The sequence below is a fragment of the Oncorhynchus kisutch genome, linkage group LG30, assembly GCF_002021735.2.
Source record: "Oncorhynchus kisutch isolate 150728-3 linkage group LG30, Okis_V2, whole genome shotgun sequence".
NCBI lineage: Eukaryota > Metazoa > Chordata > Actinopteri > Salmoniformes > Salmonidae > Oncorhynchus > Oncorhynchus kisutch.
Genome location: NC_034203.2, coordinates 39219079 through 39239078, shown reverse-complemented (window position 1 = coordinate 39239078; position 20000 = coordinate 39219079). Strand labels below are relative to the sequence as shown.

The following is a 20000-nucleotide window of genomic DNA, read 5'->3' as shown; positions in this document are numbered from 1 at the left end:
TCACTCTGGATAAGAGTGTCTGCTAAATGGTTGTTGTTGAGAATGAAATGCCTCCTCCAGGGTGAAGTTTCCCCTGGGTACAGATCTAGGACCAGCTTCCCCTCTCCAAACCTAACCTGAAAGTGAATGCAAAACTGACCCAAGATCAGTGTCTAAATAGCACCGGAGTAGAAGGCAGACGTTCTACGTGCCCCCAACCGATTGTGTTATATTTGTTTGTTTATTTGCGTTGTTTGTAACTTATTTTTTAAATGATTTTATACATAATGTTGCCGCTACGTCTCTTACGACCGAAAAGAACTTCCGGACATCAGGACTGCGATTACTCACGCGAACTGGCAGAATCCTTTTTATCCTTTAACGAGTCTGACGAGCCCGACGCGAACGACATACTGCTTTCCCGGGAGCAGGCGCAGATCCCCGTGATTTGCGTGAAGAGGAAGAGGAGAAAAAGGGTCTGGAGGGCGGGCTGCCCTCTGAGAATTCGTAGGCGATCGAATAAACGCAGAATTCCTTCCATTCTGCTAGCAAACTTTGGACAATAAAATAGATGATCTATGCGGAATATTAAACTACCAACAGGACATCACAAACTGGAATATCTTATGCTTCACAGAGTCGTAGCTGAACGACGACACTTTCAACATACAGCTGGTTATATGATGTACCGGCAGGCTGGGACACTATCAACATACAGCTGGTTATATGATGTACCGGCAGGCTGGGACACTATCAACATACAGCTGGTTATATGATGTACCGGCAGGCTGGGACACTATCAACATACAGCTGGTTATATGATGTACCGGCAGGCTGGGACACTATCAACATACAGCTGGTTATATGATATACAGGCAGGCTGGGACACTATCAACATACAGCTGGTTATATGATGTACCGGCAGGTTGGGACACTATCAATATACAGCTGGTTATATGATGTACCGGCAGGCTGGGACACTATCAACATACAGCTGGTTATATGATGTACCGGCAGGCTGGGACACTATCAACATACAGCTGGTTATATGATGTACCGGCAGGATAGAACAGCGGTGTCTGGTAATACAAGGGGCGGCGGACTATGTATTTTGTAAATAACAGCTGGTGCACGATATCTAAGGAAGTCTCAAGTTATTGCTCGCTTGAGGTAGAGTATCTCATGATAAGCTGTAGACCACACTATCTAGCTTGAGAGATTTCATCTGTATTTTTCGTAGCTGTTTACATACCACCACAGTCAGAGGCTGACACTAAGACAGCATTGAATTCCGCCATAAGGAAACAAGAAAACGTTCACCCAGAGGCGGCGCTCCAAGTAGCTGTACCATCTTTACTCCACACACAGAGATGCATACAAAGCTCTCCCTCTCCCTCCCATTTGGCAAATCTGACCATAATTATATCCTCCTGATTCCTGCTTACAAGCAAAAATGAGAGCAGGAAGCACCAGTGATTAGATCAATAAAAAAAGTGGTCAGATGAAGCAGATGCTGAACTACAGGACTGTTTTGCTAGCACAGACTGGAACATGTTCCGGGATTCATCCAATGGCATTGAGGAGTACACCACATCAGTCATTGGCTTCATCAATAAGTGCATCGATGATGTCATTCCCACAGTGACCGTACGTACATACCCCAATCAGAAGCCATGGATTACAGGCAACATCCGCACTGAGCTAAAGGCTAGAGCTGCCGCTTTCAAGGAGTGGGACTCTAACCCGGAAGCTTATAAGAAATCACGCTATGCCCTCCGACGAACCATCAAACAGGCAAAGTATCAATACAGGACTAAGATCGAATCATACACTGGCTCTGACGCTTATCGGATGTGGCAGGGCTTGCAAACCATTACAGACTATAAAGGGTAGCACAGCCGAGAGCTGCCCAGTGACACGAGCCTACCAGACGAGCTAAATTACTTCTATGCTCTCTTCGAGGCAAATAACACTGAAACATGCATGAGAGCACCAGCTGTTCCGGACGACTGTGTGATCACGCTCTCCGCAGCCGTTGTGAGTAAGACCTTTAAACAGGTCAAGATTCACAAGACCGCAGGGCCAGACGGATTGGCTGGGCGTGTACTGCGAGCACGTGCTAACCAACTGGCAAGTGTCTTCACTGACATTTTCAAACTCTCCCTGTCCGAGTCTGTAATACCAACATGTTTAAAATAGATCACCATAGTCCCTGCCCAAGAACACTAAGGTGACCTGCCTAAATGACTACCGACCCGTAGCACTCATGTCTGTAGCCATGAAGTGCTTTGAAGGGCTGGTATTGGCTCACATCAACACCATCATCCCAGAAACCCTAGACCCACTCCAATTTGCATACCGTCCCAACAGATCCACAGATGATGCAATCTCTATTGCACTCCACACGGCCCTTTCCCACCTGGACAAAAGGAACACCTATGTGAGAATGCTATTCATTGACTACAGCTCAGCGTTCAACACCATAGTGCCCTCAAAGCTCATCAATAAGCTAAGGACCCTGTGACTAAACACCTCCCTCTGCACCTGGATCCTGGACTTCCTGATGGGACGCCCCCCAGGTGGTAAGGGTAGGTAACAACACGCCCCAGGTGGTAAGGGTAGGATCCGCCACGCTGATCCTAAACACAGGGGCCCCTCAGGGGTGCATGCTCAGCCCCCTCTTGTACAACCTGTTCACTCATGACTGCACGGCCAGGCACAACTCCCACACCATCATTAAGTTTTCCAACGACACAACAGTGGTAGGCCTGATCACCGATAACGACGAGACAGCCTATAGGGAGGAGGTCAGAGACCTGGCCATGTGGTGCCAGGACAATAACCTCTCCCTCAACGTGATCAAGGCAAAGGAGATGATTGTGGATTACAGGAAAAGGAGGACTGAGCAAGCCCCGTTCTCATCGATGGGGCTGCAGTGGAGCAGGTTGACAGCTTCAAGTTCCTGGGTGTCCACATCACCAACAAACTAGAATGGTCCAAACACACCAAGACAGTCGTGAAGAGGGATCAACAAAACCTATTCCCCCTCAGGAGACTGAAAAGATTTGCATGGGTCCTCAGATCCTCAAAAGGTTCTACAGTTGCACCATCAAGAGCATCCTGACCAGTTGCATCACTGCCTGGTATGGAAACTGCTCGGCCTCCGACCGCAAGGCACTACAGAGGGTAGTGCGCATGGCCCAGTACATCACTGTGGCCAAGCTTCCTGCCATCCAGGACCTCTATACCAGGCGGTGTCAGAGGAAGGCCCTAAAAATGGTCAAAGACTCCAGCCACACTAATCATAAACTGTTCTCTCTGCTACTGCATGGCAAGCGGTACTGGAGTACCAAGTCTAGGTCCAAGAGGCTTCTAAACAGCTTCTACCCTCAAGCCAGAATTGTTGGTTCAATTCCCGGGGCTACCCACGCGTAAAATGTAAGTCGCTTTGGTTAAAAGCTTCTGTTGAATGGTATGTATTATATAATTAGGGTCTGAATGTGTTTGTTCGTGTGGGTACAACTGTGTATGTGCGTAAACAGATCATTTACCTGTGAAACTGTAAACTCCATTCAGCCGTATGGTAACTGAGGAGGGAGTGAGGGAGTCGGAGGAGGAGGGAGGAGCGACAGAGGGAGGAGTAACGCTGGCAGGAGGAGAGGAAAAAGAGGAGGAAGAAGAGGGGGAGAAGGAGTCAGAGGAGGGGGGATGGCGTTCGGGAGACATGGAAAGGTCAGGGAAGAGAGAGTTGGAAAGAGAGGTGGATAGAACATTGACAGGAGGAGGAGAGGGAGAGAGAGAAGAGGTAGAGAGGGATGAAGAAGAGGAAGAAGAAGGGGAAAGGTGAGATCAGACGGGTAAGGGACAGAGAAGGAGAAAATAGTGGGAGGAGAGCTGGCAGGTAGGGACCCGGAGGCAGACGAGCCAGACCCAGACGTTGTTGACATAAGAGTGGGGAAGGAATCAGGAGAGAGAGAGGAAGAGGGGGAGTCAGAGGTTGGAGAAAAGGAGGGTAGATAGAAAGAGGTAGGGAAGAGGTTGTTTGAATCATCTGTCAGGTCTTGGATAAAGGAGAAGACGTGAAGGAATATGGAGAGGTAGTAAGAGCAGAGGAGTAGACAGGAAGAAAGGCCAGACAGCGGCACAGTGGCATACAGGATGTGTAGCAAAAAAGCAAAGGAGTGTAGCATGAGGTGGATGGTGTTGGTGATAAAGAGAAATAAACAGAAAAGAAACGTGTGGAAAATCAGAAAAGAAAGTAAAAGTAAGAAAACACACAACAACAGAAATAAATAATGATGAAGCAGACAGAAGAAACATATACATCCTGACCTGGACAAGCTGCTGTCTACCACCTCTCTCTCTCTCTCTCTCTCTCTCTCTCTCTCTCTCTCTCTCTCTCTCTCTCTCTCTCTCTCTCTCTCTCTCGCTCTCTCTCTCTGTCTCTCTCTGTCTCTCTCTGTCTCTCTCTGTCTCTCTCTGTCTCTCTCTCTCTCTCTCTCTCTCTCTCTCTGTCTCTGTCTCTCTCTCTCTCTCTCTCTCTCTCTCTCTCTCTCTCTTTCTCCCTCGCGCACGCTCTCTCTCTCTGTCTCTCTCTGTCTCTCTCTGTCTCTCTCTCTCTCTCTCTCTCTCTCTCTCTCTCTCTCTCTCTCTCTCTCTCTCTCTCTCTCTCTCTCTGTCTCTCTCTCTCTCTCTCTCTCTCTCTCTCGCACTCTTTCGCTCTCTGTCTCTCTCTCTCTCTCTCACTCTCTCTCTCTCTCTCTCTCTCTCTCTCTCTCTCTCTCTCTCTCTCTCTCTCTCTCTGTCTCTCTCTCTCTCTCTCTCTCTCGCTCTTTCGCTCTCTCTCTCTCTCTCTCTCTCTCTCTCTCTCTCTCTCTCTCTCTCTCTCTCTCTCTCTCGCGCTCTCTCTCTCTCCCACGCTCTCTCTCTCTCGCGCTCTCTCTCTCTCTCACGCTCTTTCACTCTCTCTCTCTCTCTCTCGCTCTCTGGTCAGTACCTTGCACCAGCAGCGTGTACTCTCCCTGCATCTTCCCGATTCCGTTGTCAGCCTGACAGAGGTACACCCCGTTGTCTGATTTGTTGAGCATCTCAAAGAGCAGGAAACTAGCGTCCACCTTGGCCATCAGAGGGAGCTCTCCATCCTTCTTCTGCCACACGTACGAGGTGGGCCTGAGAGACGGACACACACACAGACACACAAAAATAGAAAAAGAACAAGAACGTGAAGAGAAAAGATATTTGATTTTGAAATAGAACGTGTGTAACATGCAGTGCATGCTGCAGAACTAGAAGAAGTAGAACTGTACAGGAATGTTAGAACGTGTGTAACATGCAGTGCATGCTGCAGAACTAGAAGAAGTAGAACTGTACAGGAATGTTATTATAATATAAAGCATATAGCTGCAGAACTAGATTTGTTCCTGTGATTCATACATTTTAGGGACATATGAATATTATGTGAGTTCATCTTTCTGTCATTACAGTATGTATTTACTGTATGTATTTACTGTATGTAGTGTATTTACTGTATGTATTTACTGTATGTAGTGTATTTACTGTATGTATTTACTGTATGTAGTGTATTTACTGTATGTATTTACTGTATGTAGTGTATTTACTGTATGTATTTACTGTATGTAGTGTATTTACTGTATGTATTTATTGTATGTATCTGCTGTATGTATTTACCTTATTTGCTGTATTTACTGTATGTATTTACTGTATGTATTTACTGTATGTATTTACTGTATGTAGTGTATTTACTGTATGTATTTATTGTATGTATCTGCTGTATGTATTTACCTTATTTGCTGTATTTACTGTATGTAGTGTATTTACTGTATGTATTTACTGTATGTAGTGTATTTACTGTATGTATTTACTGTATTTACTGTATGTTTTTACTGTATTTACTGTATGTTTTTACTGTATGTATTTACTGTATGTATTTACTGTATGTATTTACTGTATGTTTTTACTGTATGTATTTACTGTATGTTTTTACTGTATTTACTGTATGTATTTACTGTATGTATTTACTGTATGTTTTTACTGTATGTATTTACTGTATGTATTTACTGTATGTATTTACTGTATGTAGTGTATTTACTGTATGTATTTACTGTATGTTTTTACTGTATTTACTGTATGTATTTACTGTATGTATTTACTGTATGTTTTTACTGTATGTATTTACTGTATGTATTTACTGTATGTATTTACTGTATGTAGTGTATTTACTGTATGTATTTACTGTATGTATTTACTGTATGTAGTGTATTTACTGTATGTATTTACTGTATGTAGTGTATTTACTGTATGTATTTACTGTATGTATTTACTGTATGTATTTACTGTATGTAGTCTATTTACTGTATGTATTTACCTTATGTAGTGTATTTACTGTATGTATTTACTGTATGTAGTGTATTTACTGCATGTATTTACTGTATGTATTTACTGTATGTAGTGTATTTACTGTATGTATTTACTGTATGTATTTACTGTATGTATTTACTGTATGTAGTGTATTTACTGTATGTATTTACTGCATGTAGTGTATGTATTTACTGTATATACTGTATGTATTTACTGTATATACTGTATGTATTTACTGTATGTAGTGTATTTACTGTATGTATTTACTGTATATACTGTATGTATTTACTGTATATACTGTATGTATTTACTGTATTTACTGTATGTATCTACTGTATGTATCTACTGTATGCACTGTATGTATTTACTGTATGTATTGTATGTATTTACTGTATGTATCTACTGTATGTATTTACTGCATGTACTGTATGTATTTACTGTATGTATTTACTGTATTTAATGTATGTATTTACTGTATGTATTTACTGTATGTATCTACTGTATGTATTTACTGTATTTACTGTATGTATTTACTGTATGTATTTACTGTATTTACTGTATTTACTGTATGTTTTTACTGTATGTATCTACTGTTTGTAGTGTATGTATTTACTGTATGTATTTACTGTATGCATCTACTGTATGTATGTAGTGTATGTATGTAGTGTATGTATTTACTGTATGTATTTACTGTATGTAGTGTATTTACTGTATGTATTTACTGTATGTATTTACTGTATGTATTTACTGTATGTAGTGTATTTACTGTATGTATTTACTGCATGTAGTGTATGTATTTACTGTATATACTGTATGTATTTACTGTATGTATCTACTGTATGTATCTACTGTATGCACTGTATGTATTTACTGTATGTATTTACTGTATTTACTGTATGTATCTACTGTATGTATTTACTGCATGTACTGTATGCATTTACTGTATGTATTTACTGTATTTACTGTATGTATTTACTGTATGTATCTACTGTATGTATTTACTGCATGTAGTGTATGTATTTACTGTATGTATTTACTGTATGTATTTACTGTATGTATTTACTGTATGTAGTGTATGTATTTACTGTATGTAGTGTATGTATTTACTGTATGTATTTACTGTATGTAGTGTATGTATTTACTGTATGTAGTGTATGTATTTACTGTATGTATTTACTGTATGTATTTACTGTATTTACTGTATGTATTTACTGTATTTACTGTATGTATTTACTGTATTTACTGTATGTATTTACTGTATTTACTGTATGTATTTACTGTATTTACTGTATGTATTTACTGTATGTATTTACTGTATTTTCTGTATGTATTTACTGTATTTACTGTATGTATTTACTGTATGTATTTACTCTATTTATGTACTGTATGTACACTGCAGTTCAAAAGTTTGGGGTCCCGTAGAAATACATGAAATTAGTTGCAAAATGAATTGGAAATATAGTCAAGACATTGACAAGGTTATAAATCATGATTTTTAATGAAATAATTTTTGTGTCCTTCAAACTTTCCTTTCGTCAAAGAATCCTCCATTTGCAGCAATTACAGCCTTGCGGACCTTTGGCATTCTAGTTGTCAATTGGTTGAGGTTATCTGAAGAGATTTCACCCCATGCTTCCCGAAGCACCTCCCACAAGTTGGATTGGCTTGATGGGCACTTCTTACGTTCAATAGGGTTGAGATCTGGTGACTGCTGGCCACTCCATTATAGACAGAATACCAGCTGACTGCTTCTTCCCTAAATAGTTATTGCATAGTATTGAGCTGTGCTTTGGGTCATTGTCCTGTTGTAGGAGGAAATTGGCTCCAATTAGGCGCTGTCCACAGGGCATGGCATGGAGCTGCAAAATGGAGTGATAGCCCTTTTACACTGTACAAATCTCCCACTTTACCACCACCAAAGCACCCCCACACCATCACATTGCCTCCACCATGCTTGACAGATGGCGTCAAGCACTCCTCCAGCATCTTTCAATTTTTTCGGCGTCTCACGAATGTTCTTCTTTGGTATCCGAACACCTCAAACTTAGATTAGTCTGTCCATAACACTTTTTTCCAATCTTCCTCTGTCCAGTGTCTGTGTTCTTTTGCCCATCTTAATCTTTTATTTTTATTGGCCAGCCTAGAAGGCCAGCATCCTGGAGTCGCCTCTTCACTGTTGACGTTGAGACTGGTGTTTTGCGGGTACTATTTAATGAAGCTGCCAGTTGAGGACCTGTGAGGCGTCTGTTTCTCAAACTAGACACTCTAATGTACTTGTCCTCTTGCTCAGTTGTGCACCGAGGCCTTCCACTCCTCGTTCTATTCTGGTTAGAGACAGTTTGCGCTGTTTTGTGAAGGGAGTTGTACACAGCATTGAACAAGATCTTCAGTTTCTTCGCATTTTCTCACATGGAATAGCCTTCATTTCTCAGAACAAGAATAGACTGATGAGTTTCAGAAGAAAGTTCTTTGTTTCTGGCCATTTTGAGCCTGTAATCGAACCCACAAATGCTGATGCTCCAGATACACAACTAGTCTAAAGGCCAGTTTTATTGCTTCTTTAATCAGCACAACAGTTTTCAGCTGTGCTAACATAATTGCAAAAGGGTTTTCTAATGATCAATCAGCCTTTTAAATGATAAACTTGGATTGCTAACACAGTGTGCCATTAGAACACAGGAGTGATGATTGCTGATAATGGGCCTCTGTACGCCTAAGTAGATATTCCATTAAAAATCTGCAGTTTCCAGCTACAATAGTAATTTACAACATTAACAATGTCTACACTGTATTTCTGATCAATTTAATGTTATTTTAATGGACAAAAAAACACCAAAAAAACAAGGACATTTCTAAGTGACCCTAAACTTTTGAACGGCAGTGTATGTGTTCGCATGTCTGTCCTTGTACATTACATAGAGGGAATGGTTCATGCTCGTATATGGATGGATTGAACCGTGCAATAAAGTCCTATGGCTCCAGCATGTAATGCTATCATCTGGGCATAACTGTGTTACAGAATGGACTGAGGCACATAACTATGTTACAGAATGGACTGAGGTGTGTAACTGTGTTACAGAATGGACTGAGGTGCATAACTGTGTTACAGAATGGACTGAGGTGTGTAACTGTGTTACAGAATGGACTGAGGTGTATAACCGTGTTACAGAATGGACTGAGGTGTATAACTGTGTTACAGAATGGACTGAGGTGTATAACTGACTACTAATACAGAAGTGGTATACAATTGCCAGCACTCCAGGGTCTGCTCATCAAATAGATAGGAACGGAATGGACCGGAATGTTGTGGAATGGAATAGAATGTAGTGGGATGGAATGTTATGGAATAGAATGTAGTGGGATGGAATGTTATGGAATAGAATGTAGTGGGATGGAATGTTATGGAATAGAATGTAGTGGGATGGAATGTTATGGAATAGAATGTAGTGGGATGGAATGTTATGGAATAGAATGTAGTGGGATGGAATGTTATGGAATAGAATGTTATGGAATAGAATGTAGTGGAATGGAATGTTATGGAATAGAATGTAGTGGGATGGAATGTTATGGAATAGAATGTAGTGGAATGGAATGTAGTGGGATGGAATGTTATGGAATAGAATGTAGTGGAATAGAATGTAGTGGGATGGAATGTTATGGAATAGAATGTTATGGAATAGAATGTAGTGGGATGGAATGTTATGGAATAGAATGTAGTGGGGTGGAATGTTATGGAATAGAATGTAGTGGAATGGAATGTAGTGGGATGGAATGTAGTGGAATAGAATGTAGTGGGATGGAATGTTATGGAATAGAATGTAGTGGAATAGAATGTAGTGGGATGGAATGTTATGGAATAGAATGTTATGGAATAGAATGTAGTGGGATGGAATGTTATGGAATAGAATGTAGTGGGATGGAATGTTATGGAATAGAATGTAGTGGGATGGAATGTTATGGAATAGAATGTAGTGGGATGGAATGTTATGGAATAGAATGTTATGGAATAGAATGAAATGTTTTGTAATGGAATATCTTTTTTACATTTGATTATTTAACCTTTATTTAACTATGAAGTCAGGTAAGAACACATTTGAATTTACAGTACAATTAAAATTAAATAAATAAAAATAGGACATGGTACAAACATTATTGGGCACAGACAACAGTAGAAAGTGCAAGAAGGTAGAGACAACAAAACATCACTCGAAGCAGCCACAACTGTCAGTAAGAGTTTCCATGATTGAGGCTTTGAATGAAGAGATGGAGATAAATCGGTCCTGTTTGAGTGTTTGTTGCAGCTCGTTCCATTCGCTAGCTGCAGTGAACTGAAAAGAGGAGCGACCCAGGGATGTGTGTTTTGGGAACCTTTAACAGAATGTGACTGATAAAATGGGGGTTGTATGTGGAGGATGAAGGCTGTAGTAGATATCTCAGATAGTGGGGAGTGAGGCCTATGTGGTGGGAATGAAATTGATTGTTATGGAATAGAATGGAATGGAATGTTATGTAGTGGAATGGGATGTTGTGGAATAGAATGGAATGTTATGGAATGGAATAGAATGTAGTGGAATGGTATGTTGTGGAATAGAATGGAATGTTATGGAATGGAATAGAATGTAGTGGAATGGTATGTTGTGGAATAGAATGGAATGTTATGGAATGGAATAGAATGGAATGTTATGGAATGGAATGGAATAGAATGCAGTGGAATGGTATGTTGTGGAATAGAATGGAATATTATGGAATGGAATAGAATGTAGTGGAATGGTATGTTGTGGAATAGAATGGAATATTATGGAATGGAATAGAATGTAGTGGAATGGTATGTTGTGGAATAGAATGGAATATTATGGAAAGGAATAGAATGTAGTGAAATGGTATGTTGTGGAATAGAATGGAATATTATGGAATGGAATAGAATGTAGTGGAATGGTATGTTGTGGAATAGAATGGAATATTATGGAATGGAATAGAATGTAGTGGAATGGTATGTTGTGGAATAGAATGGAATATTATGGAAAGGAATAGAATGTAGTGAAATGGTATGTTGTGGAATAGAATGGAATGTTATGGAATGGAATAGAATGTAGTGGAATGGTATGCTGTGGAATAGAATGGAATATTATGTAATGGAATAGAATGTAGTGGAATGGTATGTTGTGGAATAGAATGGAATGTTATGGAATGGAATAGAATGGAATGTTATGGAATGGAATAGAATGTAGTGGAATTGTATGGAATGTTATGGAATGGAATAGAATGTAGTGGAAAGGTATGGAATGAGAAAGTCCTCCAGTACATGGTGCACATTCCATTCTATTTGATTAGAGCCTCTTGAAACAGCTCTTCCTCATCTCGTCAAGACATTCTCAGAACTTGCTGAGACATGACGGTGCACACCAGAAACAAGCCCTGAAGCCTAATTGTAATATGCAGTTAAACGTGAAACTTATCATTGTGAAAGAGAGACAGTGGGTCAGATTCTGAACAGCAGAGACATTGCCATGGTGGCAGTGTTTGATTGACAGCTGAGACCCAGCCTGTATCTGACGGGTCACTAGTCATTCAGCCTAAGGAGCTGTGCATACTCTCTCTCTCTCTCTCTCTCTCTCTCTCTCTCTCTCTCTCTCTCTCTCTATGAGGAGGGAGGGGGAAAAGGATGAGGAGGGAGGAGAAGAGGATGAGGAGGGAGGGGAAAATGATGAGGAAGGAGGAGAAGAAGATGAGGAGGGAGGGAGAAAAGGATGAGGAGGGAGGAGAAGAGGATGAGGAGGGAGGGAGGGAGAAAAGGATGAGGAGGGAGGAGAAGAGGATGAGGAGGGAGGAGAAGGAAAAGGTGCAAAGCAAGACAGAGGAGATTATTATTATTATTATAATTATGAATTATTATAATTATTGGAGAGGACAAGAAGAACAAGGGAAAGTTTAGCCTTGACAGACAAGAGTCTGAGTTAGATTGGAGTGAGTGACATGGTGAGAGACATAGTCAGTGACATGGTGAGAGAGATAGTCAGTGACATGGTGAGAGAGATAGTCAGTGACATGGTGATAGATATAGTCAGTAACATGGTGATAGATATAGTCAGTGACATGGTGAGAGAGATAGTCAGTGACATGGTGAGAGAGATAGTCAGTGACATGGTGATAGATATAGTCAGTAAACATGGTGAGAGAGGGTGAGAAGGGGAGACAGAGGGTGAGAAGGGTGAGACCGAGGGTGAGAAGGGTGAGACCGAAGGTGAGAAGGGGGAGACAGAGGGTGAGAAGGGGGAGACAGAGTGGGAGAGGGGGAGACAGGAGGATGAGAGGAGAGGAGACAGAGGGGAGAGACGGGAGACAGAGGGGGAGAGACGGGAGACAGAGGGGAGAAGGGGGAGACAGAGGGGGAGATGGGGGAGACAGAGGGGGAGACAGAGGGTCAAAAGGGAGAGACAGAGTGGGAGAGGAGGGAGGCAGAGGGTGAGAAGGGGAAGACAGAGGGTGAGAAGGGGGGAGACAGAGGGTGAGAGGGGGAGACAGAGGGAGAGAGAAGAGCAGATCTAGTAGTGTTGTTCATGAGTGTGTGTGTGTGTGTGTGTGTGTGTGTGTGTGTGTGTGTGTGTGTGTGTGTGTGTGTGTGTGTGTGTGTGTGTGTGTGTGTGTGTGTGTGTGTGTGTGTGTGTGTGTGTGTGTGTGGTGTGTGGTTTTCTTACTTGGGGTTTCCATTGCCTATGCATTGTATAATGAACTTCTCTCCCTCTCTGGGCAGATCATTCTGAGGCTGAATAGTGACATCTGGGGTGACTGGAGAAAAGACCCAACATACAGTAACATTACATACACTGAAGAAGATACACACACACACTGCTACACACAGGTTATGAGCAAACTAACATAATAGCCTAACCTAGCTTCTGCATCTGCATTGCTTGCTCTCTGGGGTTTTAGGCTGCGTATTGACTGCAGATGTAAAAAGTTATTTCTATAATGAACGTGATTGATTGACCCAGCTGTAGCACTGACAGAGTGGTAACCATACGAGTCCCCTGCAGGTGGCAGTATGCACATGACCAGCCGTAGCAGCAGTACTGAGAGGCAGAAGCATAACTGCATAAGGAGAGTCACATTTCTTAGAAGCACATCTCCTTGGATCCTGGTTCCACATTTCCTCACCTCGCTTTCCTCTGTCATTTTCAAAAGGAGGCGATGAGAGGATGTGATGAAAGGACGCAAGGTATCAGTGAAAGGGCCATAGTCTGGGCTACCGTACAGTATGGTGATGATATACACAAGGTTGCAGTGGCAGGGCTTGGCCAGTGGGGGCAGCACTTACACAGGACTCTGATGGGCTGTTCGGTCCACTTCTCACCCGGGGACAGAGAAGGGTGGTCAACAGCACAGCCGATCAGGGTGTTGTCATCGCTACGACCCACCGTCAGAGTCAGCTCACTGATCACTGTGTAGGTGGCCTCGTCTGGATTAGTCTCCACCACGTCAGGACGACCTGGACGTGCATACACAGAGACACACACATACACAGAGACACACACATACACATGATATAATACTGCTATGATATAATACTACCACTATATGATATAATACTACCACTATATGATATAATACTACCACTATATGATATAATACTACCACTATATGATATAATACTACTATGATATAATACTACCACTATATGATATAATACTATCACTGTATGATATAATACTACTACTGTATGATATAATACTAATATGATATAATACTACCACTGTATAATATAATACTACTATGATATAATACTATCACTGTATGACATAATACTATCACTGAATGATATAACACTACTATGATATACTACTACTGTATGATATAATACTACCACTGTATGATATAATACTACTACTGTATGGTATAATACTACCACTGTATGGTATAATACTACCACTGTGTGGTATAATACTACCACTGTATGATATAATACTACTACTGTATGGTATAATACTACCACTGTATGGTATAATACTACCACTGTATGGTATAATACTACCACTGTGTGGTATAATACTACCACTGTATGGTATAATACTACCACTGTATGGTATAATACACTGTATGTAATACTACCACTGTATGGTATAATACTACCACTGTATGGTATAATACTACCACTGTATGGTATAATACTACCACTGTGTGGTATAATACTACCACTGTATGATATAATACTACTACTGTATGGTATAATACTACCACTGTATGGTATAATACTACCACTGTATGGTATAATACTATCACTGTGTGGTATAATACTACCACTGTATGATATAATAACATCACTGTGTGGTATAATACTACCACTGTATGGTATAATACTACTACTGTATGATATAATACTATCACTGTATGGTATAATACTACTATGATATAATACTACTACTGTATGATATAATAACATCACTGTGTGGTATAATACTACTACTGTATGATATAATACTATCACTGTATGATATAATACTACTACTGTATGATATAATACTATCACTGTATGGTATAATACTACTATGATATAATACTACTACTGTATGATATAATATTATCACTGTATGATATAATACTACTACTGTATGATATAATACTATCACTGTATGGTATAATACTACTATGATATAATACTACTACTGTATGATATAATAACATCACTGTGTGGTATAATACTACTACTGTATGATATAATACTATCACTGTATGATATAATACTACTACTGTATGATATAGTACTACCACAATATGATATAATACTATCAATGTGTGGTATAATACTACCACTGTATGGTATAATACTACCACTGTATGGTATAATACTATCACTGTGTGGTATAATACTACCACTGTATGATATAATAACATCACTGTGTGGTATAATACTACCACTGTATGGTATAATACTACTACTGTATGATATAATACTATCACTGTATGGTATAATACTACTATGATATAATACTACTACTGTATGATATAATAACATCACTGTGTGGTATAATACTACTACTGTATGATATAATACTATCACTGTATGATATAATACTACTACTGTATGATATAGTACTACCACAATATGATATAATACTATCACTGTGTGGTATAATACTACTACTGTATGATATAGTACTACCACAATATGATATAATACTATCACTGTCTGAAAAGCTGCTTGTCACATTAGTTTACATTCAAGATACAGAAATACCACTGACTGACTGAGTAATATTTCAGTAATATGACATGGATGATATTTCTCTTTCTCCTTTACTCTGTCTCTCTCTCTCTTTCTCATTCATGCACCCAAGCACCAGTGCGCACACACACAAATGCACACACACACGCGCACACGCACAAACACACACACACACACTTAGGGGCTGGCTACAGTTCAAATCTGGGGATGCACCATAATGATACCATAAATGTTGATTATGTCAGCGTTCCAAATGACACCCTATTCTCTATATAGTGCATTACTTTTGACTAGAGTCCATAGGACTTTGGTCAAAAGTTGTGCACTAAACAGGGAATAGAGATCCATTTGGGATGCAACCCTGGATGCAACCTACATCCAATTGAATCCAGAATATTAATCCATTCAGCTGATCAATAGCTCTTACCCTTACATAGAGAACAAGAGCATTCATATTTAAAGCCTCTTCACAGCTCTTAGCCCCATCCATTCATTCAATTAAACCCTCTTCAGATTCAGTTCCTGAATCTCCCAACCATCATCCTTATTTTTTGCTTTATCCTTCCTACTTTTCCTTCACTGACCCTTCCCTCATAGCCTGTATTGTCTCTCTCACTGCGTTCCAAATGTCACCCTGTTGCCTATGTAGTTCACTACTTCTGCCCTGTGGATTGAAACTGAACTACAGCCCCCCCCCTCTCCTGTCTCTCTCCTAATACGCCCCTCCCTCTCCTGTCTCTCTCGTAATCGGCCGCTCCCTCTCCTGTCTCTCTCCTAATACGGCCCCTCCCTCTCCTGTCTCTCTCGTAATCAGCCGCTCCCTCTTCTTTCTCCCTCTATCTCTTCTCTCTCCCTCTCTCCCCCTCTCTCCTACCTCTCTTCCCCTTTCCCTCCCTCCATCCCTCTCTCTCCCCCTCTCTCTGCCTCCCCCCTCTCTCCCGCCTCTCTTCCCCTTTCCCTCCCTCCCTCCCTCCCTCCATCCCTCTCTCTGCCTCCCCCTCTCTCCCGCCTCTCTTCCCCTTTCCCTCCCTCCCTCCCTCCCTCCCTCCATCCCTCTCTCTCCCCTCTCTCTGCCTCCCCCTCTCTCCCGCCTCTCTTCCCCTTTCCCTCCCTCCCTCCATCCTCTCTCTCCCCCCTCTCTCTGCCTCCCCTTCTCTCCCACCTCTCTTCCCCTGTCCCTCCCTCCATCCCTCTCTCTCCCTCTCTGTCTGCCTCCCCTTCTATCCCACCTCTCTTCCCCTTTCCCTCCCTCCCTCCCTCCCTCCATCCCTCTCTCTCCCCCCTCTCTCTGCCTCCCCCTCTCTCCCGCCTCTCTTCCCCTTTCCCTCCCTCCCTCCATCCCTCTCTCTCCCCCTCTCTCTGCCTCCCCCTCTCTCTGCCTCCCCCTCTCTCCCGCCTCTCTTCCCCTTTCCCTACCTCCCTCCATCCTTCTCTCTCCCCCTCTCTCCCGCCTCTCTTCCCCTTTCCCTCCCTCCCTCCATCCCTCTCTCTCCCCCTCTCTCTGCCTCCCCCTCTCTCCCCGCCTCTCTTCCCCTTTCCCTCCCTCCCTCCATCCCTCTCTCTCTCCCCCTCTTCCTCCCCTCTGAGCCTCTTTAATCTCTGTAAGCCTGTCAAAGGAGCAGCAGTGAGTGGCGATCTATGCGCTCGTTTCTCTCAGTTAGCTTCTTACAGCACATTGCTCAATTCCTGTGGCCCAAATGGGCCTTATAGGACCTGGCCAAAAGTAGTGCCCTACATAGCTAATATGGTGCTATTTGGGATACAAACGTTGCATGAGAGGGTGTCATAATAACACATTGACCCATGATGCTCCTCTCCTCAGCCTCTCCTCGGTCCCTTTCTTCAGCCATAAGACTGTCTGAAGAGCCCAGTGGGTGTGTAGCAGGGACACAGCAGCACACACATTAACTGTCACACAGAGTTGAGCTCATAAAGACTCCAACACCAGGGGGAGGCTCTCCTCTCATAAAGATTCCAACACCAGGGGGAGGCTCTCCTCTCATAAAGACTCCAACACCAGGGGGAGGCTCTCCTCTCATAAAGACTCCAACACCAGGGGGAGGCTCTCCTCTCATAAAGACTCCAACACCAGGGGGAGGCTCTCCTCTCATAAAGACTCCAACACCAGGGGGAGGCTCTCCTCTCATAAAGACTCCAACACCAGGGGGAGGCTCTCCTCTCATAAAGACTCCAACACCAGGGAGAGGCTCTCCTCTCATAAAGACTCCAACACCAGGGGGAGGCTCTCCTCTCATAAAGACTCCAACACCAGGGGGAGGCTCTCCTCTCATAAAGACTCCAACACCAGGGGGAGGCTCTCCTCTCATAAAGACTCCAACACCAGGGAGAGGCTCTCCTCTCATAAAGACTCCAACACCAGGGAGAGGCTCTCTGTCTACCCCTCTGTCTCTCTCTCCCATCTACCCCCCCTCTCTCTCCCATATACCCCCTCTTCCATCTGCCCTCTCTTTCTCCTTCTCCCTCCCTAACCCTTCCCTCCATCCTTCCCCTCCTCTCCCCCTCCACCCTTACCTGTAAGTTCCTCCTGGTTCCTGTACCAGCGTAGTTTGGCGGGGGGCTTGCTCCCGGAGCTGGTGCAGGTGAGGGTGACCTTACCCCCCTCCTGGACAGTGTCTTCATAGCCAGAGATCTGGGGCTTATCAGGGACCCCTGGGGGGGGGGGGGGGGGGGAGAGAGAGAGAGAGAGAGAGAGAGAGAGAGAGAGAGAGAGAGAGAGAGAGAGAGAGAGAGAGAGAGAGAGAGAGACATTGACATTGACATTTGTTCTTCCACGTTCGAGATTGGTGTGGAAGAACTTGACTGGCCTGCAAAGAGCTCTGACTTCAACCCCATCAAACACCTTTGGCATGAATTGGGAACGCCGACTGTGAGCCAGGCTTAAACGCCCAACATCAGTGCCCGACCTCACTAATGCTCTTGTGGCTGAATGGAAGCAAGTCCCTGCAGCAATGTTCCAACATCTAGTGGAAAGGCACCATCTCTCTCTCTCTCTCTCTTTCTCGCTTCTCTCTCGCTCTCTCTCTCATACACACACACACACACACATACACACAAACACACACACACACACAAACACACACACACACAACACAACACATGGAATGGCTCTCAAGAAGGTTATACAAACAACAGACAACATGCAATATTCTGCAATACCTGCAGACATACACACTAATTCAATGTAGATTGCATACACATATAGATACTGTATGCTGCCAACACCCAGACAAGGAAATATACATACAGTCCTCCACTACTGTACCAAGTAAACATACAGTCCTCCACTACTGTACCTAGTAAACATACAGTCCTCCACTACTGTACCAAGTAAACATACAGTCCTCCACTACTGTACCTAGTAAACATACAGTCCTCCACTACTGTACCAAGTAAACATACAGTCCTCCACTACTGTACCTAGTAAACATACAGTCCTCCACTACTGTACCTAGTAAACATACAGTCCTTCACTACTGTACCTAGTAAACATACAGTCCTCCACTACTGTACCTAGTAAACATACAGTCCTCCACTACTGTACCTAGTAAACATACAGTCCTCCACTACTGGTACCTAGTAAACATACAGTCCTCCACTACTGTACCTAGTAAACATACAGTCCTTCACTACTGTACCAAGTAAACATACAGTCCTTCACTACTGTACCAAGTAAACATACAGTCCTCCACTACTGTACCTAGTAAACATACAGTCCTCCACTACTGTACCTAGTAAACATACAGTCCTCCACTACTGTACCAAGTAAACATACAGTCCTCCACTACTGTACCTAGTAAACATACAGTCCTTCACTACTGTACCAAGTAAACATACAGTCCTCCACTACTGTACCAAGTAAACATACAGTCCTACACTACTGTACCTAGTAAACATACAGTCCTCCACTACTGTACCTAGTAAACATACAGTCCTCCACTACTGTACCAAGTAAACTTACCTCCGGAAGATCTGGAATTGAATAGGTTACACACACACACACACACACACACACACACACACACACACCTAGCACGGTGACGGTGGCGCGGGCAGTGCGGACAGGCATTGTGAAGATAGAGCAGGTGTACTCTCCTTCGTCTGACAGCTGTACATTTCCAATGGTGATGGACAGCTCTGTGCCTGTAGACCGGTTGAGCTGGATACGGTTATCTCTCAGAGCTGGGAGAGAGAGAGAGCGAGAGAGGGGAGAGAGGGGAGAGAGAGAGAGCGAGAGAGGGGAGAGAGGGGAGAGAGAGAGAGAGAGAGAGAGAGAGAGAGGAGAGAGGGGAGAGGGGGGAGAGAGGGGAGAGAGAGAGGGGGAGGGAGAGAGAGAGAGAGGGGGGGAGAGAGAGAGGGGGGAGGAGAGAGGAAGAGAGAGAAGTGGAGAGGAGAGAGAGAGGGG

General features: G+C 42.8%; 1 protein-coding gene across 4 annotated transcripts in view; it reads right to left on the bottom strand.

Moving 5' to 3' along the window:
- The window catches only part of LOC109875226 (cell adhesion molecule 3), a 106528-nt gene that overhangs the window by 8289 nt on the left and 78239 nt on the right, over positions 1 to 20000 (bottom strand). For 2 of the 4 annotated variants that reach the window (XM_031810499.1, XM_031810500.1), the window contains exons 4-8: positions 19625 to 19777; positions 18110 to 18247; positions 13673 to 13843; positions 13053 to 13143; positions 4976 to 5148 (exon numbers count right to left, since the gene is read on the bottom strand). In XM_031810499.1, coding sequence (XP_031666359.1) covers positions 4976 to 5148; positions 13053 to 13143; positions 13673 to 13843; positions 18110 to 18247; positions 19625 to 19777 — 726 coding nt within the window. Of the gene's footprint in view, positions 1 to 3372; positions 4040 to 4975; positions 5149 to 13052; positions 13144 to 13672; positions 13844 to 18109; positions 18248 to 19624; positions 19778 to 20000 lie in introns of those variants that run through there. The other 2 variants (XM_031810497.1, XM_031810498.1) reach the window with 2 other exon arrangements.